This window comes from Pithys albifrons, chromosome 18, assembly GCF_047495875.1.
Source record: "Pithys albifrons albifrons isolate INPA30051 chromosome 18, PitAlb_v1, whole genome shotgun sequence".
Taxonomy (NCBI): Eukaryota; Metazoa; Chordata; class Aves; order Passeriformes; family Thamnophilidae; genus Pithys; species Pithys albifrons.
Window position 1 is genome coordinate 6,444,796 of NC_092475.1, and position 20,141 is coordinate 6,464,936.

The 20,141-nt window shown below is 44.2% G+C and overlaps 2 protein-coding genes across 2 annotated transcripts in view; one reads left to right on the forward strand and one right to left on the reverse strand.

Annotated features, from left to right (window-relative positions):
• Window positions 1-20,141, reverse strand: part of SPO11 (SPO11 initiator of meiotic double strand breaks) — a 136,348-nt gene that overhangs the window by 63,384 nt on the left and 52,823 nt on the right. The window lies entirely within an intron of this gene.
• The window catches only part of BMP7 (bone morphogenetic protein 7), a 46,380-nt gene that overhangs the window by 23,114 nt on the left and 3,125 nt on the right, over window positions 1-20,141 (forward strand). Inside the window, exons 2-6 of the mRNA XM_071572568.1 lie at window positions 1,343-1,535; window positions 12,001-12,149; window positions 16,809-17,006; window positions 18,482-18,558; window positions 19,180-19,290. Coding sequence (XP_071428669.1) covers window positions 1,343-1,535; window positions 12,001-12,149; window positions 16,809-17,006; window positions 18,482-18,558; window positions 19,180-19,290 — 728 coding nt within the window. The remainder of the gene's footprint in view (window positions 1-1,342; window positions 1,536-12,000; window positions 12,150-16,808; window positions 17,007-18,481; window positions 18,559-19,179; window positions 19,291-20,141) is intronic.

A 20,141-nucleotide genomic window follows, 5' to 3' on the forward strand; every position in this document is an offset into this window, starting at 1 on the left:
GAGGAGGAAGAGTCCATGGCCAGCAGCTGAATGTTGGCCAGCAAAGCAGTGCTGAACCTGCTCCATGCTTGGACACAGCCTGGCTCACAGAGCCTCCCCACGCTCTGTCCATTGCACAGGGTGGACCCCTCGAGTGCTGATGTACATTTGTACCGTGCGGCGCTGTAAATTTAAATAGCACTTTCCAGACAAGGGCTTGAAACTTCTCTTTTTCAGAAGTAATTCCCTTTAAGTTAATGGATTTACACAATGGATTTACTGCTGCCAGAAGAGAATCAGGCCTGTAGAAAGACACACATTCTTTGCCAAGGAAATCTCAGAGCTAACTACTTGAATTGTGCAGTGAAGCTGCAGAGAGGTCAAGTGGACAGACGACAGGACTGGTTCAAACCTCAGCTCTTAAAATGTCATGCAATGTGACCTTGGGCGAGTCAGTTCATCCCCTTATACCTCCGTTTCCCTCTTTTCCTTTGTCCAACTTGTCTATTTAATTTGGAATTTGTTCCAAGAAGGGTGGTTTGCATCATGTGTCAGGCTGGGGCACTGACACCTCACCTCCCCCTTGCTGGAGGACTGTCTTGAGGTCTTTGTTTCCTCCCAACATTGACCCCCTGCTTCTATTCACAAGCACGAGACCGTCAGCTGTCCATCAGGAGACAGGCAGACCTGTCACTCAGAGGGAAAATGCACCATCCTGGGAGTACTCTGACACTTTGTTATTTCACAGTCAGGGCTGGGAGGTGGAAGAGGGTCCTCACTTTGAACAATTGCCTCACAGCCCTGAGCACTAAAGATCCTTTAGAATAAAAGCTTTGACCCTTCAGAGCAGACCCGCAAGCTTGTGATGAATTCAGCTGGCACCAAATGTGGGTCACTGGCATGAAAAGCCTCAAGGACTGGAATTTGTGTATATATGTGTGTGGGTATGTGTGTGTGTGTAATTTTCAGAAGCAGAGCCAGGCCAGGAACCAGCACTCCTGAAAAGCCCCATCTGTTTCTTTCAGCTCCTTCCCACAGCAGCTCGGTCGTTATCGGTGGCAAATGTCCAGAGTCACTTGTCAAGCACAAAGCTGCCAAAAATCATTAACACACAACAGTCCCCCACACCCTGTACCAGCCAGCTGTAAAAGTGCTTCAAAGAGATCCTGATAAACACATATATGCTTATAATAGCCCAGATAAAGTCATATATTTCCTACGCGCTTTAATGAACCGAGCGACAGCATGAGATGCTGCAATCAGATATTCTTGCCCTTTTCTGTTGTGGCAACTCACAGGCGTGTTTGATGGTGAGGGGAAAGGGAACAAAGCAGGTGGCTAATGGGCTGTTTTTCTGTTTCAGTGGAGCATGACAGAGAGTTTCACCATCAGCGCTGCCACTACCGAGAATTCAGGTTTGATCTCTCCAGAATCCCGGAGGGGGAAGCGGTGACAGCCGCTGAGTTCAGGATATACAAGGATTACATCCACGAACGCTTCGACAATGAAACGTTCCAGATCAGCGTCTACCAGGTCCTCCAGGAGCACCCGGGAAGGTGAGTGACCCACAGGGAATACCTGATCAAAGCATAAGCACAGTATGTTCCATCAGGGGGTTGTGTCCAATGCTTTTAGAAATATTGGTGCCATCAGCACAAGTGTCTGGGTTTGGCTTCAGGGTTGTACAGTGAAATCTCAGCACGCAGCTGCCACATGTGGTGAGGTGGGAAGAGGCCCCTTTGAGCCTCCACGTGCCCCAGGGAGCATCCCCAGCACTCTCAGTAGCTGAGGAGCCAGCAAGCCTGGCCATGTGTTAACTCAGGAAAAAATAAACTCAGAGCATTTCAAGATTTCTGGAAGTCCTCCTCCCCTCTTCCTGCTGCTTATGGATCCTGAAGTGGCAAAACCAAATGCTTCCTTTCGAATTGTAGCTTAATTACTAGCCTTTATTATCAAAGGCATTCAAGATCCCTAATTAACAAAGACAGATGACACCATGCTTTTTATATTGACTGATTGTTTTGTATGTGCAAAACTACAAGATGAGCTATTAAATCCATTCCAAGCAGTTATTAATGTATGCCAAGCTCCCTGACAAATCCTCCAGGGAACTTGAATAAGAACATATGTTCAATTTTCTCATCTGTTTTCAGTTCCAATTAATCAGCAATCCCAAACCATTTATCCAAGGCACTTAGTTTCATTTGCACATATGTCTTTTACATACAAATCCTACCAAAAAATGAGATGGCATTTATTTACATGAAAAGTATTTACAGTCACATTCTAGTCAGAAGTTACTCTTTGGGACTACTAAATATGGGCTAACAATACCACAGTCTTAATTTAGGTTTATGAAAAGAGAAACACTAAGGATTTAAAAAGGGGAAAGTCCAAAAGGGTAAGAAAAAACAGTGTAATCAGGGCTCTGGCTTTATAGTTTTATAAGCACTAATAAAAATACAGAAAAATGAAATATGACGGGAAAGCTTATCAACGTTTTTAAATGGCGAGAATTTCTACTGGCTCTGCTGCATGGTAAAAACATTTAACCACTGATGTGTTTTCTTCCACATCTGAAATTCTTATTTTATAGCTTAAAACTTGTGGTTCCCTGGCATTTCTAATGACACAATGATTTGCAGGGTTTGGGGACTATGCTAAAATTAATCTATTTTTATCAAACAGCGATAATTCAAACTATACATTTGAACCGGGTTTTCCTTAAAGGAGAAGGCAACAAGCCACAACTGTGCACAGGACCCATTAGATGTCCTGCTTAGCATAAGCATTTCAGTCTATTCTCTTTTAAGCCCTTCCAGAGGTAGAAACCTCCCTTTGCTTTATTTCTCATTTATGTACAAGCCTGCAGGAATGACTTTTCACTTTAGGAAGAGCAGCAACAATAGATGTGTTGGCAGAGGAAGAGGCACTAACCAGTGTGCCAGGGTATTAAGGGAATGCCAGAAACCTGTTCTTGGAGTAAATGACCTTCCTCATAAGATGCCAGGGAAGTTCTCCCTCAGATCCTAATGAGTGAGGTAGGTGCCCATTAGTAATCTTACTGACAGAGTCAGGATGATATTTAGTATATTAATTTTACAATGATGCATCCACAGATTCGTTACAAGTTTGTTTAGAGAGAATGGTAAGGTACCACTGGGGATAGTTATGTGGAGCAGCGTTTCTGCAAACTGTCTCCTCCACAAATTCTTACTCCTGAAGGAAAGAAAAATGTATGCAAAGTGCAGGCATATACATGAACCGCTGGCTAGAAGAGGTGAGGAATCTTGCTAATTATACAGATGTTCCAGCCACAAGATGAGATGCAATTTTACTGCATCATATTCACCACAGGAACACTATTTTTAATGACCGTTCGTGCATATTCCCCTTTTGCATACATTTTGGCGCAGGCTATGGTGAGTTTTGAACAGTATGTCCTGAAAAAATATTCCTGTTGGTTTGGATTGACCAAAGGTAAAAATATTGTCACTAACATTTGTAAAAATATTTGCTCTTTTTCTGCATTTTCCCACTGACATTTTCCACCCGGCTCTGTCACAGACCAGTCATCCAAGTCAGTGTGTCATTGGGCAAGTGGAGAAAGAAAACAAACTCTCTCCAATGTTGATCAAAAAACACCCATTCACTTTGATGCTTCCTTGGCTGTTTGTCTCATCCCAAGACGGCTGGAAAGTCAGACCCATCTGACGTTGTTAGCAACAAGAGCAAAACAAAGCCAAACCCTCCCCCCCACGCAGGCAGGGGAACCTTTGCTCGCCTTTGGCTTTGTGGATCCCGCTCCCTGAAGCACGGCAGGTACAATGGCCAGCAGAAAACCAAACAGGCTTCCCTCTCTGTGTGCACTTAGGATGACACAAAAGCAGTGGGATCTACCAGGGGATTGCTGGAATTGCCTTTTGAGGACTGAAACACATGGGATTCTCCAACCTGTGCTGCTCCTGTTGCAGTGCCCCAAGGCACAGCAGCTCCTGCCAGGCTCCCCCGAGGCTGCTCACACACAGCAGGGAGCAGGACATCTTCTATAGCCAGAGAACCAGCACAGGGTGCAGATGGAAAGCCCAGGCTGAGACTGACTAGAGATATTTTGCTTTGAGTGGGAAGAGGCCACAGGGCATGCTGAAGGCTGGATTTTCAGTTAAACCACAGATGAGCCTCCAGCTTGGGGTGTGATGGTGCCCTTGGTTCAAATAAACCATAGGTGTGAGCAGTTCAATAGGTAATGGCTTTACGAGTTCAGACAGGCTGGCAGGTATCTAACCAGCAACATCTCTTGTTTGCACTTTGTTGACAGGGGAAAATACAGGCATAGGTCTTTCCAGACTAACAGCTGCACTCCCAGCAGACTATTCCTGAAACTCTACCCCTCAACAGTACCAATGTTTGAACAGAGGACAGAAACTCTCCTTCATCGTCCTCAGTCGTGGGCAGACAGACAGCTCCCAACCCTGGCAGGAAAAATGAGAGCCCAGCCCTGCCCTTTGCAGCAGATGAGATGCCACTCAGACTTAGACTAATAGAAATTATATCTCTCTCAGACTGAAGATATTATTACAGGTGTTTGTAGGAAACCAGGCTAAATGATCAAATATTCTTTCTGGCCTTTACAAAACTATGAATTCATTGCAAAGCAAGCTCTTCAAACTGGCAACAGTTCCTTCATATAAAGGCATGTACAGCATTCTTTAGGCACATAGCATCAGTTACCCACTTCAGGCAAACAAGTACATTCATGAACAAAAATGTTCCCAATATCACACGCACTGTGAAAATAGTTGGTGTTTTGACTAATAGTCTCAAAGCTTTGGTGTGCATAGCTCAAAGTCCAGTGGCTCATGTCCAACTTCTATTTGGTCTTCATGTCTCATTCACCCAAAAGCCTGGGAAAGTGTTTTACAGAGCCAGGACTGGCTTGAGAAGGGTGCAGAGCAGCAGGACTTCACGTCCCTGTTGTGGTTGCAAACCCTTATAGGTGGAAGCTGAAGAGATGGCCACTGGGGATCCAGGAACTGCTCAAGCCTTCATCTCCTCCCTACTGGAAAAAGGGGTAAGCCAAGCAGATCCCAGTGATAAGGAACACACATCACAGGACACAAGGCTTGCTACAAGGTGTTGAACGCCATTTATCCTGAGCACCTATGCAGAGAATGTGGCAAGATAAAGCTTATGGATGTGAGCCTGACAAAAATGAACTTTGGTACTTCTACACGGGAAGCATGAAATAGTTCATGAACCATTTTCCAAAAGAAATATCCATTACTCTCAAAGTCTCCACCTCTGTAAGCAAGGGCCAAAACAGGAATTTCAAAGGGATTTAAGTGCAGAAGAGACATACAGGTATGCAGTGGGATTTCTAACAGCAGCTAAGCAGGCTGGGTATGTAACTCCTATTGCAGCTGGTAGGAACTGGTATAGTTTCTAAAAGTACCCATGCAGTTCGGGGGCAGATAGTCAGGGCATCACCCTCAATTTATTAACCTGAAGCTGCCAAAAAAATGCAACTGTATAGCTGCTCTGAGGATCAGAGCTCGATTCTGCCCTTCTGTCTGCACCTTCAGAAGCTGAAATACCTCATCCCAGGGTTGCATCTCCTATTTCATTGGACCCAGCACTCACACTGTGGAGTGAATCCCAACCCCTTTGAAGTTGATGGGAGTTTTGTTACTGGAGAGAATAAAACCAGGTACTTGACCAGCCTTGGGTAATTGAAATGTAGTTGTTACATATTCACTTTGTGGCCATTATGGATTTCACAGGCTTCAAAGGCAGTGAATGATTTGAATGCTCATGTTACCAGCCCTGCAGAAAAATCAGATCTCCTATGATGCATTCCTGGGTTTGACTTGCAGCTGGAATTCTTTAGCTTGTGCTCCAAACTACACCACTGCTGCACCCAGATCAAACCTGAGCCCTGCTCCAGACCCCTTCCTCCCATTCATTGGAGTCTGTTTGCATGTTGTGGGTTGAAATGTGTAATTCTAGTAACTAAGAAAGGCTTAGGCCCACCCAACCCATGAAGCAGATGTGCCTTTTTTTTGAGCTTTTTTACGTGCCAGTGTGATTGTTCTAGGGATGGTGCAGCACAGAAGGGAACAGTTTGTTTTATTGATGTACCCCAGCACCATGACAGGATCTGCAACAGCATTTAGGAAGGTCCTGACAATAGCTTTGATTTTTTTTTTGTGACTTATCTGCAAATCAGTTGATAACTGTATTCATCTCTCAGCAAGTAGCAACGGAACCTCAGCATGGAAACCCTGTAGCTCCCAAGAGCAGAGCTGGATCTAGTTATCTCCTTTAGACCATTCCTAAAAGCCACTGCAGCCTGCAAAACTTCTCTGACAAATCTTGAACTTGCTTAGCAAGGCACAGCTCTTCACAGGCACTTGAGTAGCTTCAGGAGGCATTTTGCATCCCCCAGTGGGTTCCTGCTCTTCTAAGTGATGCACTAATGAACAGCAATTCAATGCTGAACAGAAACAGCTTTATATAAAGTATCAAAGATATCTATGTAACTTCATTTTTCTCAGCACTGTTTTTACAAGAGGCTTCATGTTTAGGAAATGTGTTTCATCTCGGTAACAAACTTCCATTGTCACTTTTAATCAGCCTTTGAGACTTAGATCTTACCCTTCTCAAGGCAGGAAAGGTAGCATGGCTACTAGAAACACACAGAACAGAATGAAGACTCTGCTGAAATTTTCAAGTGAATTTAACTTTTCTCTAGATTCAACAAAATTTGCACACATCTATTTCACTACCAATACAGCCAGTTTTCAGACCAGTCTTTGGAAACCACCAACAGCAAACTGTGTTCCTGCTGTGGACATCCCTTTACCCCACAGAGCCCCCAGGGGCATGGGGAAGGCTTTTATCATTGGGGAGGGAGTGGGAAGGATAAGTAAGGGATCCCAGGCATGGGGAAGGGAAGGTGTAGGAGGAAGGCTGCATCAGGTCTGTGTACAGAGGGTGTTGCAAATGTGCCAGGGAGAGGCCCAGGGAGATCCTGGGGCCCACTCAAAGTAGGAAAGTCTGAAAAATATTTTCCTAAGCCTGTCTTTGTACAGCTGCAGCTGACTTTAAGCAATGACACCAAGCAAACTGGAATCTGGATACTGCAGGTTTTTAATCCAAACAGATGTCTTCCAACCCTTCCAGGATGCCCTCTCTGCCTTCTCCTCCCTCCACCTGTTCAAACCTGGATGTGAATTGCCTGTCCCCCCATGCCAGCTCTGTTCTTGGGCTGCCTGTTGGAAAACTTGCACCATGCCTGTGACCCAGACAGCCCCTCCAGGGCTGGAACACCAGGCAAGAGGGCAGGATTATGCTCCTGGCTTAGAGGTTGTGGTTTACATGTGAAATCAATAAGACATTCAACATACCCATGCCTCAGGTGTTTCCCACTTTAAAGAAGAAGCAGGAGGGTTGACCCATGTTTGTAAAGCTGTTCAAAGTCTGCTGCAAGGTGTCACTGTGTGGTTATTGGTAAAGCACTGTTAGATCTGTAATTCTTCAAACTAGCAGGTAGGGATTTGAGCAGCACAGCTGCTGGGCAGCCTCAGTGTGCTCTTTGGGCTGGTGGATTACCTGACACAGGCAGGAGACTGCAGGCTGGCTGATGCCAGGACATGGCCAGGTGAGCCAGGACTCCAAAGCTGCTCCCAGCCCAGAGTGCTGGCATGTCATAGAAATCACCTTGCCTTGCAGTGTAATGAAAATTGCTGAGAGTTGCCTTCACTGCTGCTGCCTGTCCTTCTTCCCATTTATTTTTATCCCACTTGGAAGTGCTCATTAGTGTTTACTACCACTTGTCAACCAGCAGCTTGAAATAACAGGGCTGATGAGGGGGCTGGGGAAAGCAAGTGAAGAAAACAGATGCTAAAGCAGCGACTGTTTGGCAAGAGAACTGTCCTAAAGCAGTGTAGACCTTACAGCATTATAGCCTATAAATACAGTTTCACCTCCTGTTCTCCTATTACAGAACTGCCAACTGTCATGTTTTCACTGTCTCTTCCTAACCCATGTTCTCCTTGTGCCCCAAATCATCAAGGCAGGTGATTAGGAAAGATACTGCACTTCTCATTTCTGGATATGTTTCTGTTGGTTTTGGTTTCAAACCAATCTGCATCCTAGTGACTGAGACTGCACCCCTGCAGAAGGCAAATAGCCCATACATACTATTTTCATGAAGCTTCATGGTTGGTAATTCTTTCTCTTCTCTCTGCAACATGGTAACTCTTCCTTAGTTTCCTTTCAGTGTACTCTTCGTTGTTTCTTCTGTATTTTGTCTTCCCTTATTTTTCCCCTCATCCCCACAGTCTTCACTGCTTCCAGTCCTTTCCTCTTTCACTAAACACCTGTGATCCCTCTTCTTACCACACTCCTGCCACCCACCCTTGCACAGCTCTTTGGCAGCTCCAGCCATAGCTCCACCTCCATAGCTCCAGCTGCCTTCCAGACAGGATCTCACATGCATCCTGCCCAGCCACCCTCACTTTGCAATGCTTGTTACTCACCCTTGAATCCAGAAAACAAGTTCACTAAGGAAGTTTCACAGACCACACAGCAGTAACATGACCTGTAGACAAATTTTTGGGAGCGCTTTCTAATGGGAGATGACTCTCCTTTCTGGCATCTGCTGCCAGACACTACCAAAGCCATCAGTAGACAAGTGCCAAACTTCTGTTCTCAGACTGCAATGACAGCCCAATGCTTGAGAAAACCAAGCTGAAAGCCCCGTGTTTTATCATTGCTAAAAGCTCTGACACTCCCGCTGATGTCAGTACTTTGAACACTCAGCCATTTTGATGTGGTCTCAACAAAACATACTTGTGGTCTGAATCCAGACTTCCTAATTTGTGTAACTCTAATCTAGACATTAACATTTCCATGTCCCAGCTTAATTTCCGTAAAAGGAGGATCGTGTGCCTTTGCTATCTCTTGTTCTGGTAAAAAGCTTGCTACAGTTTCTTACATGCACTGAAGTTCTTAAATGAAGGGATTGAATACAGGACCAAGGAATCAAAGGGCTTTTGTGCCTCCTTGTTGCAGAGCCATTACCACATTGGTCCAAGAAGGCTCTATGAATATACAGTTGGTAGGTAAGGCACCAGAGTGAGATGTGCACTAGAAACCTTTTCTCCTTGTGCTTAGATCTTTATCTCAAAGCTAAAACCCAAACCAGCCACATAAGTTGATTTAACTAGCACTATCTCCTATGACAGGTCATAAATGGGAGCTCTCATTGCAAATGTTGTTTAAATCTAAGAAGAATAACATTTCTTTGCTGTGTTTACCATGTCTTGTCCAACAACGATATCTCAAGAGTTTGCTGTCTATTAGCTGGTGATTTAATGCTGTTTGTCCTGTCTTTGGAGAGCAGGACATTCCACTTAAAGGGAGGCTGTTCTTTTTAAAAGAACAAGAGGTTCCTTTTCATCAGAACAGGAGTCACAATCTCAGGAGCCTCAGCTTGCAACACCAGTCAGGTTTTGCATCCCATCCCCGGCCGCGGTTGGTGGGCCAGAGTGGAAGGTGTTAATCCAGGAGTGCTTGAACTTCTCCAAAGAGCATCTAAAACTGGGCTTTTGGGGTCCAAATGTTCCAAGTGTGTGTGTGGGAAGGACATTTCCCTTTAGTGGGTCCCTTTGATCTCTCTCACTTCGGGCTTCCCCTCCAGGCCTATTGTTTGCACATTGCTGTAACTACAGGAAAACAAATGCATTATACAATTTCCCAGCCTGACTCACCCTGGTACTTGATGCCTCATGTTGTCTGGTTACCCCGATTGCATCATATCAGCATGGGAAGCTTAAAGGCTGGTTTTTCTGAGTAATAACACTGCAGTTGAGCAGTAGCTAAAAACAAAAAAATTATCATTATTGCTTGTATCATCAACCTGCAAACGATGAGGGGGAAAAACCAGGCAAGCCAAGTCCCTGTGAACTAAACCTTGTGTGAATCATGACTTCCAGTCGGGGGCCATGCTTAAATAGTGCAGTGTGTGAATATAAAAACTCTTTACTGGTGGAAACTTGGCCTCAGCCATTGGAACAGGCCAATCCGTACTACTCCCTCATCCCTGGCTCTTCTGGGATGTGTTTTGTTCAGTGTGTTGTAAACAGGGAAGGGTGGGAGGTGTCTACATGGTTGGGTCATGTGCTGTGGGAACAGGGCCATTGCTTCTGGGTGGGGATGAAACCCCAGGAAATTTGTCCTCCAGTTGGAGTTCAAGCACCTTGCATTCCTGTAACTAATGTGTCTACAGAGAGAGGGGGTTTTCTGTGTTGTTTAACTTCAGTTTTCCTAAGTGCACCCAGCAAAGCTGACTGAGCTCTGGAGAGCAGCTCTCAACCCCTGGATCGAGCGTCTCCATCGCTGCACCACAGCCTCTTCCTGAGCCACCCACTTTGGCTGCCCAAACACACTCTGAAATCCTCTCCAGAGCAGCCCCTCTGCACCAGCAAGGGAGGGCTGCAGCAGGTTCAATTCTGATATAGGGCTTCTTCCACAACCCCAAACTTTGCTTAAAGGAAAGCACTAATTGCACCCTGAGCAGCACCGGCTGGATCTGTGCATTCAGCTGTGTGGTGTCCAAAGGGATCCTGCTTTAGGGAGGAAACATGGAATCCTCCTCTTACACACCCTGGGCAATGTGCTCTCGTGCTCTGCAGAAACTAATTTCAGAAGTTTAATTAGCTCATGGAAGAAGCCCATCATCTCTTGCACACTCTGGCCCACAAAGGTTGAAAGGAAAGCGAGATAGTAAAAGCATTGCAAGAAACCCTCCACTTCTGTTTTGTGAGGGACAAAAGCCTCCAATTTCTTGGTGTCTCACAGGGAAAAGAACCACTAAAAGCTGTGACTCAAATGCCTTTATTCCAACAGCACTTCTCAGATTCATTTCTGATCTCTTGATATTTCGTGCAAAGAAGAGGCACTGTGTAAACCAAACTAAATATATATATATGTATTTGCCCTGACAAATCCAGAGTGACATAACTCAAAAGGCCTTCTTTAAGCTTTGAGGACATGATTAAAGGTTTTTCCAAGAATAGTTCTTCATTCAAAAGGATATAATTACACTTTAACAAGTTATCATGTTTGTGCACTGTAGGTACAAAAGCAACTCTTACAGGGCTTGTCTCGACACTTCCACTGTGTGTCTTTGTTCTTGTAAAGTCTTTTCTATGCAGGAACTGCACCACCATCCCTTTCTTTCATCCAAGTTTTATGTCATTCTTAATTTCTGATAAGATTCTTTCCCTTACAGAACATGTGTCTTTTCTAATTTTCATTTTTCAGAGATTTGCCAGGAAACAATTTGTAAATCCAGAATGATTTCACCCTTCAAATGCTCAGAATCCTCTCTATTTAAGATACTTTTTTTTCTAGTGTTAGTTCTTTAACTGCAGTAACTCAACAGTGACCTTTGAAAAAAAAAGCAATTTTAAGAAATTGTAAGAATTGTAAGAAAATTGTGACCCACAGTAGGTCAGACCTATGACTGGGCAGTCTCAATCACTTACCTGTAACCTCAGATGAACAAATTTTAAAAACCATTACACATGTTAATATATGCACACCACTGTTCCAGCTGGCTTGCACCAGTGCTACAATTATGCATAAAAGTCAGGAAATTATGTGTGGAAAGGCTAATGAGCAGCATTGTCTGCCCAATTACTAGGTTTGCATATGCAAACAGTAATTTTGCAGATCTGTGCCTGGCAAGAGTTTTTTCTGAAGCTGCATCAGGAGCTCTAAGGTTAACTAGAACAGCAAAGTAACACAAACCCACTTCAACTCTGCTTCAATCCATCCTCCCTTTTTTCTTGAAGAGGAGCTTCATCTGAGGGTGATTAGAGGAGAAAACATGCCAGCCGAGCTCCATCTGTCCCTGAAAGGCTGACCCAGGATGCTGCCTAAAGCATGTGAGTGCCCATGGAGACTCCAGTGGAAAGCCTGGGTAAATGGGAATTATGCTGCTTTTTTTTTCAGGGATTCAGATTTGTTCCTGCTCGACTCTCGAACGATCTGGGCTGCAGAGGAAGGGTGGCTGGTGTTTGATATCACTGCAACCAGCAATCACTGGGTGGTGAATCCCCAGCACAATCTGGGCCTGCAGCTCTCCGTGGAAGGCACTGATGGTGAGTGTCAGACACCAACTGCAATCAGTGAGTCTCTGTTTCAGGTACATGACTACCAAGCCAGGGGAAGCCCTGAGCATTCATCATTTTTTCCTTTCAACAGGATTTCTTAAGTATGTTTTTCCTGAATTTGCCAAAGGTGGAAATAATAATTAAAAAAATAGCCCCTAGACATATTTGAGGTTAAGGATGTAATCAGATGCTGCAACAGATCAGTGACCTGCCTGCAGCAATTCCAGCATTAGCTGTGTACACATTCCCATCAAAGTGTAAATATGCTGCTGGCTGATTTGCAGGTAGTGCAATCCAGTCAAGGAGAGAGGAATAAACTTTGCTATGTGCAAAAAGACTGAGTTATGTAGAAGGCTGCTGTCAGTTGGCACAGAATGCCTCTCAAATTCAGAAGACAGCTAGGAACCATTTTAGCTTCCTTTGTGGCAGTAGAAGTTACTGGTGAAGTCATGCCTTGTGTGGACTCCAAGGTGTGCAGTGTGTGGTAATGAGTGGAAAGACCTGGCTCTGAGGCATCTCCAGAAAGAATGCATTTAGAATCAGCTGGGGAATTTTCCTAATCAGGTCTTAACTAAAAAGTAACACTGCTTTGTCTTAATATTAAGACTCCTGATGCTCACTTGGAGACTTGTACAAGGAAACAAAAGTATCCTGGATCTGTTTTGGGATTCCCAGGACCTGGGACCTTCTGGAACTGCCTGGCTGCCCTACCGAGGAGTGGTTAAGCAAAAGCCAGCTCTAAATTATTTTAAGTACTCTGTGTGTAGTTATCTAAGGACATACTTTCATTCTCCAGATATGCATCTATGACATCACTTGCTCTTGGTTTTTATGCAACATTCTGCATGTTTCCAGTAAGTAGCATTCTGCATAAGGGCTGTGCAAAGCAGTTTTGAAACAGGCAGCCTACAGAGAGTCATTTACATAAAAGGGTGGTTTAACTCATGGGAGACCTGCACAGAGAAGTGCACAGGGTTTGTTTTAAGCTGCACTTTTTGAGTGGCCAGTAAATGCAGAAACCCAAACACAGATACAAAGAAGGAGCTTCACCATGGAAGTTACAAGTCCCCACCCCAAAGACAGACACCTTTTGCCATCTTCGTATAACGAGTCAAATTCAATCTGATTTACAAGTAAATCTTAACTCTTAAAACAGTAAAGCAAGTTGACAGCCAAGACAAGTTTAACCCTTTTCAAAAACTTGTCCTTGTTTTTAGTTTCTGGTTTGCCTCCTAAATGAACTACCTGGGAGTACAGAAGTTGTGTCCATGGTGATGGCACATTCACTCAATCTTGATTCAAGTACAGAAAAACCATCAAAACCCAGCCCAGAGTCCACAGAGAAGTGATAGCTGGAAGTAAGCTGAGTATCTCCAAGCACTGTGGATATTGCAGTCTCACACTCACCCTCTTCTACTGATAAAATCTTATCTCTCTGTCCTCCCCCATCCTCACCCCATGATTTTACAGCAAAGTCAATCCTGTTTTTCAGCATTAAGGAGGAAGGCAGTTGATTTATTACAGATTTTTCAGGATCCTGCATCCAGGGAAATGCTGCAGCTTTGCACACGGAGTAAACTCTGTCTGCTCTGCTGGAACAATTACAAGTGGACCCTTACAAGCATAAAGCCAGACCTAGCACAGACAGAAATTCCAGGGGTCGGTGATAAGTGCATTCTCATCTGTTATTCGCCTCAATGAAAATTAGGAATACGATTTCTTTCTGCACTCCTGAGAAATCTGAGTTTGTATATGATTCCACCCCTTTGCAACTTGCTGCTTTCTCCAAACAGATTAACTAAATACTTTATTCAGCCTGTCATTAAATGTTAGAAAAGCCAACTGCAGTGTTTGGCAAGTAAATACAGAGATACAGGACCCGATTGTCTGCTTGTCTTCTGTGACCGACTGCCCTGGCAGCACAACTTTGCACTCACATTTCTCCTCCATACACATTACTTTTTCTTTCTACTTTGAACGGCAAGGACATGTCCCTCCTTGCTCACCAAGTTTCATTTTGGATTTAGACCAACTGTGTGCACTAACGAGAAAGCTGCTTTCACACCTGGACTTCATATGAAAATCATATGCTGCAAACACAGCAGGATTTTGATGCAACACTATATGCTTGGGCAATCCCCAAGGCTTTAAGTGAATTAGAAAAACAAAATAAACCAACCCAAACTTTCCTTTGTATCTGCTGTTACAGTTAGAGATCTGTAATCATGAAGTAAATACAGGCTATTTAAAAAAAATCTGACATAACAAGCATTGTCCAGATGAAATGATACAAAATAAGCTAATTTAACTGATCTTTGTATTTCTTTATGATCTTGCCAAATAAGTCTATCAACGTGTATAATTAGGGTAGAATCAAAGAGTACTTGTTTATTCCTGAGACTGTGGATCAGCTCCAGCAGAAGAAATGCTGGAGTGACTCAGTAGCCTTCAGCCCAGCACCCACCATGCCCTTCTCAGCAGCAGCACATGGAAACAACAGCTGCCCACTTGGTTTTGTACTCGAGATCCCATTTTTGACAGTATTAAAAAACCATCTTCAGAAGAGCAGATGAAGTTGTGCCCTCTGATTCAAGAGCACAGCTTCAGCTCTTACGGAAGAAGTTTATCATTGCCTGATGGTGACTTACACATGTCCTTGTGTTTAACCTTGCTTTCTGGGTGGGTAGGAAAGTTAGAAAGTGCATTTTCCCCATCCTAATTAAAAAGAAATACTCTCCTTCACATACAGAGCATTGCCTTTTTTTCCCCTGAGGCCACAGTGCCACCACACTGGTCCTGAACATGATGTGTTGGTGTTACACTGATATTTCACTGGTCAAATGGTACTTATTGCTGCTCTAATACAAATCCATTGAACAACAGGAAGAAGTTGGGTTCCCTCATTCTTACTGCTGCCCTACTCAGAGACTTGGGAAAGGTAAAATAATTTACACTGGAAAAGCCACAGCTGCAGTCTAGTTTAAACAACTCTGGAAAGCAGAAAGGCCTATTTGAAGGGGCAGCGCTCAGTGGGCTTTAACTCCTGCAGGTGAGCTTGTTTTCAGGAAATAAGGCTCAGATCTGGCAAAGCCTGAGCACAAGTGGAACTACTTATATATTTAGCATTGGCTGCTTGCTTAAGCACTTTGTGGGCTCAGCCTCAAATATTTAAAATGAAAACTGTTTGGACAAGTTTCCGGAAAGAAGCTTAAGCAGAAGTTGAAGAAGTTGTTGATGTGTGTCCACATAAAATTCTGCAGCCATGGCTTTCTACATCTGCTCTTTTCACTCAAGCTTTCCTGCTGCCCTGTCCTCAGATTAGTTTTGCAGTGTCTTGCTTGTGAGACCTGTCCATGCCAGGCAGTTTTCCTGCTGCCAGGGTGCCAATAAACACCTCTTGATCCAGCCCTCTTCACAAATCCCATCTGCTGAGCTTGGAACTTCCTTGTGGTTCTAGAAAAACAGAAAATGGACTGCAGTTGAGGCTGGTCCATTCTTGGCCTTGAGCTTTGACCAGATTCCCCCTTTTCTGTGTCTGTCACATTCACCAATCTTTTGGACACATCCAAGAGCAAAGATGGAAATGGTTCCATAAAGACAGTAATTTATAAGCCTTAGCAGTTATTTTACTCATCTTTAAAACAGCAGTTGTAGAATATCACCTGGAAATACTTCAGGTTAGCAGCTTTTTTTCACACAATCAGAAACTAGTAGAGTAAGGCCATATTTGTCAGTGGGCTGAGAGCCCCTTTCCTGCTCTCTCCAGCCAGGCTGCCTTCCAGGCCTTCTCCAGGAAAGTGTCAGCTGTCCTTTGGCACATTGGATTTGTGGCTGACAAGGCCCAGCTCTGTCCTTAGCAAAGGATCACAGAAGCCATTAACATAACTTGGACTTAGCAGCAGCACTCAGTAGCTTGGAACAGAATAATCTTGGATATTATCCCTGCATTTCACAGCAGCACCCAGACATCCTTTGGAAGGAGAAATATTAAATTCCCCACTGCCACCCTCTCCTTGCCTTTTTTGTAAATAATTGCTTTAATTTCACAGAGAAACCACCTAATTGTCTGTTATCAAAAATCAAATAATTTTAAAGCCCAAGATGAAGGACACATAGATGGGAACCAAAAATTTTGCAACAGAGTTGTGGGGTATGGTAGTGCCAAGATGCAGCAATAAGCAAAATGTCTCTAAACATTTGTTTTTTTCAGCTAAGGTATATCTGGAACGCTCAGCATTTCATACAAGGCATTTTTATTTTAAGTTAATAACCTTCCAGTGGGAATTTAGTGTTCCTATGGGCTGAGTTTTATGATTCCTTTTATAGGATCACTTCAAATTATAGGTTGGTGAACTTCAAGAAACCCCTCTAAAGAATGCAGGAGAAGCTAATGCTAAGTGGATTTAGGGTGAAATAATTATATGTAGGGCTATTTTATGTAACTTTTGCATGCAGATATAAAATGAAGTTTAGCCGTGCTGAGCTGCTCTTGTCAGAAGCAGCTTTGCCGATGAAGTCCAGATCCTTGGTGGATCAGTGCATGCAGGAATCACCCTTAGCAGCCAGCAGCTCTCCTCCTTGTTATCCTGACCTGTGACTGCTGGAAAAGGTGCTGCAATCCCTCTGATCACTCTGTTGTGTTTGAAGGGCAAAGCATCAATCCCAAGCTGGCGGGTCTCATTGGAAGGCACGGCCCGCAGAACAAGCAGCCCTTCACCGTCGCCTTCTTCAAAGCCACCGAGGTCCATCTGCGCAGCATCCGCTCCACGGGAGGGAAGCAAAGGAGCCAGAATCGATCCAAAACGCCAAAGAACCAAGAAGCTTTCCGGGTGTCAAACATTGCAGGTACAGTGTGAGCTGCTGGGTCTGTGTTTCTGAGCGTGGGATAACGTGGGAACAGTTTGCTCCCACTTCGCCTGTTTGTTGTCTCTTTGGTCCAGCACCAGTGTTTGAAATTACATGGGATTGGGAATTATTAAAAAAAATAGGGAAAAGAATGTTTCTTTGATGCAATGTTAAAATGAGAGCTTTCTTAATCCAAATAAAAAAAAAAACAACACGTAACCAGAAAAGCTCCATTGCTCTACATGAAACAAATTCTCATTTTGAAATCAAAGATAATTAAATTAAAGCAATGAGTAAGTGATCAAAATGATATTTCAGTGGATCTGAATCCAAAGGCTGTCCATTTTCAGAGCTTGTGATTTTAATTTCAGCCCCCAAATAGTGCAGTAGTCCCAAAAGTCTTGCATGGAAGAGGAAAACCCATTCATTCTCAGGATAACCACAGCTATTCTGGGGGGAGCTCTACTTCCTAATATGGAAGAAAACACCATCAGGCATTTTAAATAGAAACGTGGCTTAATTATGTGATACCTCAGAGTAATGGACCCTTGGTGACAGTCCCAGCAGGAGCCACAGCCCAGGCAGAGGCAAATTCCAGCTCTGTTTCTGTGGGAGCCTCTCTGAATGGAAGGAGAGCTTGTGGGGGGTGGAAGGAAAAGGAAAACATGCCTTCCAACAACAAGGGTTGAAGTCATATTTTCACAGAATCACTAGGGTTGGAAAAGACCTCCAAGATCACTGAGTCCAGCCTTTGACCAATCACCACCATACAACTAGACCATGGCACCAAGTGCCAAATCCTTCAAGGATGAGGACTCCACCACATCCTTGGGCAGCCTGTTCCAATGCCTGACAATCCTTTTCATGAAAAAACCTCTTCTCAAGCCATTCATTCTGGTATTTTTACCTGAGAGTCCAGCTCAGGCTTGTCCAGGATGGACACAAAATTTCGATAGTGCACAAAGATTTATGGTTGTTTGGTTCCATGATTCAGACTCAAACTTTGTTATTATTAGCCATAGAAGTCTGTAATCTGGATCCAGCTGCACTGGACAGAAGAACAGATTCCACACTTCTTTAATGTCCCATGTTGCTTTTTAAGGCAACTGTCAGCAGTGGTTCAAAGATAGGAATTTAGAAAAGAGGTGAAGGGTACCTATCCCTATCACTCATTTCATAGATTCTCCTTTCATATAGTAGACTATAATCAGAGATCTGTGTGGTCCTACTAGGAGTTTGGAGGGGAAAAAAAGGAAAAAAAGATGAAGTTCTTTTCCCAGATGTTTTCTGGCTTTGCACAAAAAGCCAGAAGTGCATTTCTTATGCATTGAACCTTGCCATTGTTTTATGACTAAAACTGAAATGATTAAAAAAAAAGCCACAAGTGCAAGAGATGAGCAGCAATGCCTCACTCCCTGCTGGGGGCTGTGGGTGCTGGGGAAGCCCAACCTCACAGCCACATTCTCCCTATGCAGAGAACAGCAGCAGTGACCAGCGACAGGCCTGCAAGAAGCACGAGCTCTACGTCAGCTTCAGGGACCTGGGGTGGCAGGTAAGGGCTGTGTGTCACTGGGGTGTCTTTGCACATCGTTCATGCAGCTGCAATAGTGACAGCAAGCCAATAACTAGATTTTTTTAATAATTCTCGAGGGAAAAAATTGTGTATTCCCATTAGCATGCTAAAGAAGTGCTTCTGCTAAGTTGGGTGTAGATATATTTAGTGTGAGGCTGGGGAAACTCAACACCTTTAGGTCCTTTTGGGGAACTGTGGCCCTGGCACTACTGAAGGCTCTCCATTTTCAGCTGCCTGTTCTTTTAGAACTGGTTAAAAACATTTTCCTTTCTGAAAGCTTGTACCAGTGTTGCAGTGGTGGGTGAAGTGATCTTTGTGGACAGCCAGAAGAACACTGCTGAATGGATAAACGACTAAACCCAGATGTTCAGCTATTCTGTGGGCACATTTGCAGTGGGTTGTGACCCTCCTTGAAAAGCAGCTGCTTTAGAGGCTATAAGAGAGCTCTAAAAAGGCCAGTGTGCCAGATTTTTATTTTAGAGGCCACTGTAACTGTACATGGATGTATCAATGCATAGGTTTATGTGGTGGTTGCCTTTTTGTTTCATTGCACAATATTTCTGTCTTTCTCCACAATCTAATGGCTTCAATTCAATCAAGGACTGGATCATCGCTCCGGAGGGCTACGCTGCCTATTACTGTGAAGGAGAATGTGCTTTCCCCTTGAATTCATACATGAATGCTACAAACCATGCCATTGTGCAGACACTGGTAGGTGCACTGTAGCTCCTGGTACAGAGTTGTATGTGATAGGTGCTATTCAGAAAGAAGCTTATACACAAATGAGTCTGCAGGCTAAGAAGAGAAGGAAGGTCTGCATTAGTTCATACAATGCCTGCAGCATCTGTTCAACATGTCTGGCCAAGGGGCCCAAATTAATAGTTTGCTAGGAATTACTCTGTCTTTGCTGCAAGCATTGACATGCTCTCTCTAGTCTGAAAGGTCCCTATGATAGACATTATGGTGGGGGTTAATCCCACTGGATGGGAATAAAAGAGCAGGATGTGAGACCCACTGTCAGCATCTCTTGGAAAAACTCTGTAAGGATCCACTGTATGTGGATTTGGGGGCAGGCTGAGGAAGGCATCTCTGAATCCCAAAGTTACACACACAGAGGAGCTGGGCTGTGTATTTATTTTATTAAATGGTGCAAAGATGTCCAGATGGGAGCCCTGAACTCATGACACAGCATCTGTGTTCAGGGGGAACATTGGTTGGAGCCACCCAGCCCAGCTGTGTCACCAAAGCCACTGAACCCCCAGCTGGGCTCCAGGACCTCTGCACACATCTGCAGGGCATGAGGAGGGTCTCTGCACCTTCTCATCTGCATCCCACATCCTGTGCACATCTAAGGACAATATAGCAAAAAGCATTTGGGAAACTAGAAGCATCTGTGTTTCCAAGGGATGAAATACATCCATGTTTTTCTCCTGGTAGATTGCTTTTATTTGATTTTCCCCCCTCTCTCCTTGGAGGTCCCACAACTTGGAGCCCAGGGGACATGGATCTCTTGGCCCCAGCTGGGTGTTGGTGCTGCTGGGCACAGGGACAGGGGCCCAGGG